We start from the raw sequence: 10,572 nt of genomic DNA, 5'->3' as shown, positions 1-10,572 counted from the left end.
CTGCATCCCCTATTGGCCCGGCCCTGTTAATGGTTCTGTTCACTTTGTTTAGGATTAATAAGTTTGGTTCCGTTGGATTTCACGATTTGAAATAGATTGTATGCAATCTGCCAATGCCATTTATGGCAGAGTATGGCAAATACATTTTAGAGTTGGTGCCAAACAATTCAAATTGGGTGTATCAGTAGAAAAAAGAATCCGGGTGCAAATAGAATATCCATAGATGGAATCATGGAAAGCAAAGCAGGGACGTAGGTTTTAATTTTGTAATTATAAAGGGGTATTTAGGACCCAAAATCCATAAAAGAATCCGGATCTCAACTAAATTACTCCAACGCCAACGAAACCTACAAGAAATCGATCTCATTCATCCAATTCTGAAACGGAAATCTAAGCCGTTGATTGAATCCGCTTTTCATTCTCTCTCCTTATAAATACTACCCTCTGGGTACCGTATAACCATTTGCATAGCGTCCGTCTTTCGATTACAAGAAGGAACAAGAAAACTATAACCAGAGAGAAAAAGAGGGTTTCAAAAATCAATTGAACAATCTTCCGCAGAATTTTAAAAAGAGGGATTTATTAGATCTGATCTGATTTTGTTATTATCAAGTGACCGTAGAAAGACAAAATTTCTAGGGTTTCTTCTGATCTGATCTGATTTTACATACCAGAAGAATCCTTTTGTTTTTCTTTTATCTTGTTGTTTAATAATCCAATTGATTGTGATAATTGAAGAAATCTGGTTTTAATTTTGAGTATTATCAAATTTCCCCTAATTTTGTACATTTATTCGGTGAGAAATTTTAGGGGTTTCGTTTTTAGTATTTAATTTAAATTTGTTGTTGTCCAGTTTAATGAATAACGATCAATCACAAACGATCAATCAGTCACAAATGATGATCAATCGTAGTTATGGCGGTTGGAATCAAATTCCATTACCACAACCTCCTCTTCCTGAAGATCCGATGAAATTTCATAGTTCACAAAGGCCTGGAGTCGGTGGTGCTAGTGGTTTCCCAGTTAGGAAACCACGAAGTAACTGGAAAGGGAAAAAAAGTATGGATAATAAATGGAGTGGTGGTGGTGGTGGTGTGAGCGGAGGTTCTGGTGGTGGTGGTGGAGGTTATATACCTCCAACTCTTAATGAATTACAGTCTCAAAATCGATTGAAAGCTCGTAGGTTTTATCCAAAGAAGAAGCATAATAGATTTGCACCCTTCGCTCCAAGGAACACAACTTCATTTCTAATTAGAGCAAAAAAATCAGGGGGAATTGCATCACTTGTATCACCTTGTCCAGTAACACCTGCAGTTTTACCAACACCAATATTTTCACCATCGAGAGAGGTTTTAGTTGATATGGCTAAAGAGGAATGGGGTGTAGATGGTTATGGGTCAATGAAAGGTTTAATTCGTCTTAGATCTTCTTCTTCACCTGGCCGTGGTGGTGTTGACGACGGCGATGAAGATGTTGAAGGTGGTGGATCAAGTGAAAGTGATGTTGAAGAACATGTTGAAGTGGAAAGAAGATTAGATCATGATTTAAGCAGATTCGAAATGATTTACCCTAATTCTAGCAGTGAACTACATCATTCAAATTTGTTAGAAAATCGAGTTGATGATCAAGATACGCACATAGCTCAGCTGGAAGAAGAGAATTTAACACTGAAAGAAAGACTTTTCTTAATGGAGTCCGAATTAGCTGATTTAAGGATGCGGTTACAGTTTTTGGAAAATGGTGGAAATCGTGCTGCTGTTGGTGGACAACAAGATGAGAATAACAACGATGAAGCTTCTGACAACGAAGGAATTGGAGATGTTTGTTCTGAGAAGAGTGTTGGAGATGGTGATTAAACTTAGGGTTTAGGTTACTATAATAATCAGTTCCACTCTCTTTGATGAAGTAAGTCTCTTCTCCTCCTCCTCCTATGTACAGAACTTTCTAGAGATTTAATCTTTCTTTATCTCTTGAATATGCTGTCTGTACAAATATCTGTATACATGACTTCTATGATGTTAGGTTAGGGTTTGGTTCTATTATTTTCAATTTCGATCATATATTTTGTTTGCTAACTTTTCTCTGTTAATAATTTTGACAATGGAGGAGAGAAGAAGGTTTCTTCTCTGTGGTTGATGTTGTTGACCCAGAAGAAGAACAAAATAAGGAACCTCTATAATCCTAACACGGTCTTTAGCTTTGTCTTTTTTAGTTTTTTTTTTTCCTTTTTCTTTTTGGAGGGTTTTAATGGCTTCTGATTCTTGTTCAGGGAAGCGAAGCTGAAGCTTTAAAACCTGCAATTTGTAGACATTAATGGATAATTTGTTTTCAGTTCCTAGTGTTCCTAATAATTTCATGAACAATTATGTTTATTTTAGTTATTATGTGTGTATTTTATTTATACTTTTGTGGTTGTTATTTGATTTTGTTTGTGGATAATAATAGTTATCTATGAGGATTGAATGTAAACGGATTTGTTTCCTAAGGTGGAATTTGATGTCTATGAATGTATTATTTTGCATAAATTGTTTTAGTTTTGCTGTAATATATATTGAGAGGAGTGGATGTTTGCAGCAGCAGTTAAAACAGAAGAAAGCTTGGGAGCTCCTCTCTCTCTGTTTACATGGCGAGCAAGAATTTCGTAGCCACTTTTGGTATCTGTTTCTATCTCATTCATAAGTTGGATCAAATAAGGATTTTTTCTTTCTTTCTGTGTTAGATACTGAGAATGGGCAAAAGCCGAACTCCTTCATGTTGTGGGTGAAGGAAAGGGAAAAAAGAGGTCTCATCAGGCTACTACTGTTGGAATCCTTTCAGCTCTTGAGGTTGACATTGCAGAATTAGGCGTTTTCTGTATTCTTGTCAATATGGCCATCAAAGTTGCGAGAGATCTCCATCCCAGCTCGGATTCCAATATATGACAATAGGAGAAATGAAATCAGTTTGACTTTGGCCAAATTTTGTTGCATACAGTTCTTATACGGACAATTGAACAAGATAACAAAACCCAAATATTATTTGCTCTTCTTTTCCTAGTTCCTACTAATATATTGCTCCAATTAATGAGTAAGAAGGGGTCTGTCCATGGTGCGACTGTTAGGTGCATGTACAATTGTCGTTGCACCCAGAAACAATGGACTTTGATTTGATTTTCCAAATTGTCTCGCTACGGAAAACACATTTACATGAAAATAATCTAAATACCAATCTTCTAGATATTGTGCTATTTGATTTGTTAATCCAAGTCTTACTAGTACGACCGTTGCCACGGTGGGAGATTTGGTTTGTTAATCCAAGTCTTACTAGTACGACGGTTGCCACGGTCGGCCTATTATTTTTCAGAAAAAGTGATACTTTCTCCCCGTTTCGTAAAAAGTGATACTTTACTTTTTCTGAAACGAAACAAAAGTATTATTTTTTCCGAAACGGAACGAAAATATCATATTTTCCGGAACGGAGCGAAAGTATCACTTTTCCCGGAACGGAGTGAAAGTATCACTTTTTCTGAAACGTAAAATTAGCCGATCCATAAATTAAAATATGGTTGCATGATGTGTTATGCATTCTTTGTGGCGGTTTGCATAATGGCTATGCATTCAATTTTCTAGAATTGTGTCTAAAATGAAAGTATCATTTTTCTTGAAACGGAGGGAGTACATCGTTTTATTAGTTGCAACGGAAAATTAATTGATGCATAAATCAAAATTTTGCTACATAATTATGTGTCCATTGTGGTTTGCATAATGGATATACATTTAATTTTCTAAAAGTATGCCTAAAATGATAAATACCTCCAATTTTTTCGTAAAAACTCTAAATTTGATATTGTTGTTTGTACTTGTTGCGCAGAGTTTTTTATAACCTTTCCAACGAGATAAAATTTGTAAAATTCAAAGGCACGAATTTTTAGATATGTTATATTAAAATTTGCTTTCCAATTATACCCCTGAAAAGATATGATACACAGAGTTATAGTAATTGGACTAAAAAAGGGAGAGACATTTTTGGTTTTTCGGCCCCAACCATTTCCAATCTTTTTGTGTCAATTGATCACTTACATTTTACAAAAAAGTGGTCATATAAAGGTCCTCCCTCGCTTCGCTCGATCGGCCCAATTAATCACCAATGGGTGGTTGTACACATTATTTTTAATTTTTATTGTATATAAAATGAAGCAAGGTACATCACACATTATACTCTTTTATACTCCCTACGTCCCTAATTAGATGACCTAATTGATTTTAAGTTTTGTTTCATAAATAGATGACCTATTTTTGTTATTATAAGAAATATGTATAATTTGATAATTATATTTATATTCGTTACGTAGGTGTTTTAAAATGTTTTTCAACGGTATAAAGTTTACGAAAAACCGTGATATAGTTTAAGAGATAAATCATTTCTAAATTTTATTAACATCTTTGTTTTAAAAATTATGCAAACTACAACTAGGTCATCTAATTAAGAACGGAGGGAGTATATAAACAAAAATGGGGCAACCTGGCATAGGATTTTGGAATTTGAGGTTCACCCTGTTTTCTAAAACCGCCATCCAGGGCCGACCAACTATTTTATGGAACGCGTTAATTTTACAGGTGTGATTCAATTGGGGTTCCGGGAAGGCGTTGTTGGACTTCGTTAATTGTAATTTGGTTAAGGCTGCGGAAGGCCGTTGGACTTGTTCCAAACGTAGCAGAGAAGGATTTATTCCTCTTTAGGTCTAGCATACGCTTCAACGTAACCTAAAGTATACTTTATTCTACCGTCAGTAAGCGCTGTGACATACCATACCGCATGGGAGAATAAGGACCATCGTTCATTTTGTAGTCGCCTTCTTGACTTTGGCAACAACCCACGAAAAATGAGATGTGTGTCATGAGCGAAGATGTACAGCTGCACGCCGTTAAAGATGACAGATACCAGGGCAGTTAGCACTCCCATGCAGGGGAACAGAGTTGTTACAGATGTGTGATTGACGTGTAGTTTTTCTTCTTTTGTTTGTATTTTTGTTAGAGATGAGGGAGTCCAAACCAACCAATGTAGTTAATATCGGATATCGGTTTATCTCGGTCGGGACCGATACACTGGTACGACTTTATCTCAGAGATATTATCGTTGAAATATCGGTATAATATCGGTTCCAAATTTTAAGACTGTAATTTTATAGCAAATATTTTCTGTTAGGATATAATAAATACCGTTAATTTTATCAAAAACACAAAAGAATAACTTCAATAACTTTAAAGTTCACTACCTAAAATGATTATTACTACATACGTTTCAAAAAAATAGGTTGGTTTCATGTATAAATTACATATGAAACCAGCCTATTATTTTGAAACGGGGGAGTAAACTTCAACAACTTTAAAGTTTACTACCTAAAATGGTAATTAAACAAGGATATCACAATTTTAATCAAAATCATACGAGTCATTATAGATATCGACCAATATTATCGGGAAAATACCCTTAATCCTTACCTAAAACGATTAATTTACAAATACCGAATTATCGTAAAAATTTCGTATCGGCCGATATTATCAGGAAGATACCGTATCGCCGATATACTGCTTCTCGTATCGCTCCAGAGGATATCCGATATTTCGCCGATATATCGGCCGATATGGCCGATATTGACTACATTAGTCCAAACACGTAAGGTAATCCAGTCCGATTTAAGATAAACCTGTAAATCGTTATAGGTGAAACCCGTATATTAAAAAAAAATAATCAAACACACAACTGATTGATATACTCTATATATTAATAACCTTTACATATTAATACAACTCAGAGAAACCTTCCCTCTTCTGTCCCGTCTTGGTTATTCACGTCCCTTCAAAGCCATGCGTATTCCCTTCAATTTCTACATCATAATCCCCCTATAAAACCCTATTTTCAACACCTAACAGCTTCATTAGCCATAACTCCCTATGGAACTTCCTTCAAGAGGAGTATTGGTAGGTCATCTAACTCTCACAAAGTATTTTGGGGTCTAATTAAAATTTCGTGTTTTATGCAGATTAGAAGAATGCAACATCAGTTGAGAGGCACCATTGCGGTTTGGGGCATGTCTGCCAGATGGGTTATCCCCAAAACTAGCATAACCATCAAACATATATCCACCACCAAAAGGCAAATCACCAACCAAAACCATAAACCACCATATTCAATTTCCCTCCAATTCTACTACCTCAATCCTCATCACCTATTTTGTAACACCACTACCATTATTACTCTTGGCACCTTTGAAAAAGCGGGGGTCTAACAACACCACCAAATATTTCGCATATCAATCTCTATGGACTAACTCCGAAATACTTTGCTAGAGAATCAACTAGACAGTCAGACTCAATCTAGATAAAAGTATCTCAAGGAGTTAATATCTCTCTCTTGATTTGATTTTTACTCAAGCTAAAAACAATAGCGAGTCTTTATTAAATACAAGGAATACTTGGACGGTACCAAAGATCAATGTCCAAGGATCAATCAATATTGATCAACAACCAAAGGTTGGATTTCCAATTGATGATCACGAACGCACAACCTGTATTATTTCAATTATATAAAATATAATGCGGAAAAGAAATAACACAGGCACCCGAAATTTTGTTAACGAGGAAACCACAAATGCAGAAAAACCTCGGGACCTAGTCCAGATTGAATATACACTGTATTAAGTCGCTACAGACACTAGCCTAGTGCAAACTAACTTCGGACTGGACTATAGTTGAGCCCCAATCAGTCTCCCACTGATCCAAGGTAGAGTTGTACTCAAATGCCTCTGATCCCAGCAGGATACTACGCACTTGATTCCCTTAGCTGATCTCACCCACAACCAAGAGTTGCTGCAACCCAAAATCACAGACTTGATAATAAACATATCCGTCTCATACAGAAAAGTCTATCAAAGGATAAATCTTTCTCCCACATATAAACCCTAGGTTTTGTTCCGTCTTAAGATATAAAATCAAGATGAACAGGAACCAATTGATAATCCGATCTTATATTCCCGAAGAACAACCTAGATTAATCAATCACCTCTCTACAATCCTTCCTGACTACACAGGCGGTTTGTCGAGGAATCACAAACAGTGAGACGAAGATGTTTGTGACTTCTTTATCTTGCCTATCAGAGAACTCTCACGATCTCAAGACAATCAATCGATTGTACTCGTACGATAGAAGATGCAAGATTAGATCACACAACTACGATAAAGTAGTATCGGTATGGCTTCACAATCCCAATGAAGTCTTTAAGTCGTTAACCTGATTTTAGAAGAAAAAAAAATCAAAGGTTAATGGAGATCGACTCTAGCGGGCGCACTAGTAGCACACAGACGTGTGGGGATTAGTTTTGCACAATGCTAGATGTCTCCTTTATATATCCTTCAAATCAGGGTTTTGCCTTAGTTACAAAGCAATCCTTATTCACCGTTAGATGAAAACCTGATTTAGATTCAAGCTAATATTTCTCAACCGTTAGATCGAAAAACCTAGCTTGTCACATACATTTTGGTAAACGTTTACTGGGTTCGTGAAAACCATGCACAAACGTGTACGTGTATGTTGGTTCAACATAGTAACCCAAAAAGGTCAACCATATGAGCATTTCATATTAACCTTGTTCTTCTCCACCATAACTAGTTAAATTGACTAAACTAGTTAAAGAGTTGTTCAATTGCTATGAGATCTTATGTAACTACACAAGACACAATTGAAACAAAGATGATTCGATTCAATTAAATCAGCCCATGAAAATTATAGCCACGGTTTGCATAAAGCATTCCTTAGTAATTTAATGTTTCATGTTCAGAGCACATCTTTAGATCCTAACCTCTTAAGTTCACAAAAAAGTTCGTGGACTTAAGTTAATCGGTTGAGTTTTCCAAACTCAGTAGAAATTCTCGGAAAGAGAACTTCCGCCAGTTCGTGGACTGGGTTCGCGGACTTAGCACACAAACGAGTTTTAGAAAATCCAGCAGAAATTCTTGGTCGAGAACTTCCGACAATTCGCAGACTGAGTTTGCGGAATGGGTTCGCGGACTTGGCAAACCAATTCCACAATCCTCCCGATTTCTCTTGATCAACAAAGTTCGAAAACTTCGGTTCAAGGAATACATGGTCATGTAATCTAAACTCTCATTTCAATCATTGAGACATTCTCAGAGGACGTTATGTAGCCGTTATTCACAGACCGATTCACGTCAGAGCAATTCTCAAAGTGATTGAAACTTTTCATGACTTTCGTCACTAGGTGAAGATAAACTTGATCAAAGCGAAACGCTTTACCAACACACGATTTCGAGATAAAAGATAAGCAATGAATGCTCAGCTCGAAATGTCAAATGTGTATGATCTAGTCTATATAGCATACGACTTTTTTCTCATAAGAAGTAGGAGATAGAATAGATAGACTTCTGAGTGATAGATAAGTTCAAGTCTCCACATACCTTTTTGTTGATGAAGCTCCACGGTTCCTTGTATAGATCTTTGTCGTTGTATGATGAATCGCCATGAAGTCCTTGAGCTCAACTTCACTTTTCTATCTTAGTCAGAGACTTAGCTATGTAGGCTAGAAATCAAGACTTATAGTTTTGATCACTAACATTGACAAACATGCTTGAGATAGCAACGCATGCGAGGTCGACCGAGATATGCTCTAAAAATCTCCCCCTTTGTCAATTTTAGTGACAAAACTATTAATACATATGAAATAAAAAAAAGATAAACTTTAGTGGCTCCTATTCCATAGTCTAATCTTCAACGTTCCTTGAAATCTTTGTCCTTCCAAGTACTCCAATGATCCCAAAGGTTGTAAGTTTAGCGTCACCGTTGTTGAAGATACGTAGCTATAACAATGAGAGAAATCGAGATTCTCGATCATTATTATACAGTGTCATAGTATTATTATGTAATATCAAAGTCCAATTTTATCACGACTTTAACAATAATACTACGGTGATATGTATCACTCCCCCTTAGTCAATACTCCATCTCGATCATGGAAACCACTCCCCCTTACACAATGATCCGAAAACCATATGTATTTGTAGTGTGAACTACATTATTTCTCCCCATTTTTGTCAATAAAATTGGCAAAGGTACAAGAACGGGATCATAATGAAATTTCCACAAGAGACATTTCATAGACTAAAATAAAAATACATACCAACTTAATTTAGATGCAATCATAAATCCGAAGCTAAATGCATTCATCAAGGAGTTTTAAGATACATGATAACCCCTATAAAATTCCATAGCCGCACACCCCGCAAGATATTACCATTAAGCACAAGTTCAAAAGAACTCTCCCCCATTAGATGTCATTCCCGAAAGAACAACAAGAGCGACCTTAATTTCTAAAGAGAAGAAGTATTTTTTTAATTGGACACCAAAAACCATAGGAATGATTTTCTATATCCGAAGCTCAACCAAATTAATCACAAGTAAACCCATGATTAATTCAATTGAAAATGCAACTAAATCAAACCGCAAAAGTGATCAATTTAATTGAAAGTGCTCAACATAAGTAAACTTACAGAGCTACGACTAAGGTAATCATACAGAGATGACTAACTTAATCGTTCACATACTCAACATAAAGAAAACCTTACAGAATATACGACTACATTAACCAATAGAACATGATTAGTATAGCCGTTCATATACTCAACACAAGAATTTGTGGAATATATGAAAACTCAACTAGATTAATTACAATAGAACCTATAATTAATCTAATTGGAATACAAACAACCAAACTAATAACCGAAGTAATCAATTTAATTATTTTGGGCTCAACATAAGAGAACTTATGGAACCCCGACTAAGTTCATCATAGAATATGACAACCTTAACCGTACATGTACTCGACATAAGAAAGAAAACTTATGGAGTACAAACTAAATAACCAAACTGGTTGATTAATTTAGTTCCTAATGCTCGACATATAGCATCATAGAGTAAATCGACTTAGTTGTAAGGTGCTTCAACATAAGACACACAATGGAGCCTTCACGGTAAAACATAATAAAATGGATCAATGAAGATCAATACCGTGGATAACATACAAGGATTTATTCTATTTTCCATCATAACGACATAATAGACTTTATCCTTGTCGAACAAAAGATATCATCCTATTTTCCATCAAAAACATGACTGCATAGGCATAACTTTTGTATATGTCAAAAGTCCATTCGTCCTTTCATCAATACGAATACCGATTCATAAACGACTTTACTTTTGACCGCAATATGGATCTTCAAGTTCACGGACGCAAACAATACATATCCCATAAAAATATTGCAATATCACAAACCATTAAAAATACTGCAGTAAACATCATCCTCCAAATATTTTTAGAATTTAATACCAATAAACCTAAAAAATAAACATAAGAAGATGAAAACAAAAATAGCTATATGTAATCACAATCATCGCTATTCAACGCACTAGTTATTCTTCCAACTAATCCAAAAATAAGACATCTTAGGCGACAATGCCTTTGAGAAATTCAGCATCATTCCCGAACTCCTTGTTGTCAACATCCATTGAAACATACGGTTC

The 10,572-nt window shown here is 35.7% G+C and overlaps 1 protein-coding gene across 3 annotated transcripts; it reads left to right on the top strand.

Annotated features, from left to right (window-relative positions):
* The first annotated feature begins 455 nt into the window (after positions 1-455).
* LOC113310325 (translation initiation factor IF-2-like) lies at positions 456-3,027 on the top strand. Of its 3 annotated transcripts, none has more exons than XM_026558948.1 (2): positions 456-1,905; positions 2,720-3,027. In XM_026558948.1, exon 1 carries the CDS (start codon positions 858-860, stop codon positions 1,854-1,856), a length of 999 nt encoding a protein of 332 aa, XP_026414733.1. In that variant the 5' UTR covers positions 456-857; the 3' UTR covers positions 1,857-1,905; positions 2,720-3,027. The 3 variants fall into 3 exon arrangements, with proteins under 3 accessions (XP_026414733.1, XP_026414735.1, XP_026414734.1); XM_026558950.1 differs by lacking the exon at positions 2,720-3,027 and adding an exon at positions 2,575-2,688; XM_026558949.1 differs by lacking the exon at positions 2,720-3,027 and adding an exon at positions 2,270-2,520.
* Positions 3,028-10,572: the final 7,545 nt, after the last annotated feature.

Source organism: Papaver somniferum, chromosome 9 (genome assembly GCF_003573695.1).
Source record: "Papaver somniferum cultivar HN1 chromosome 9, ASM357369v1, whole genome shotgun sequence".
NCBI lineage: Eukaryota > Viridiplantae > Streptophyta > Magnoliopsida > Ranunculales > Papaveraceae > Papaver > Papaver somniferum.
The sequence above is the reverse complement of the archived record's forward strand: the minus strand, read 5'-3'. Positions and strand labels throughout refer to the sequence as shown.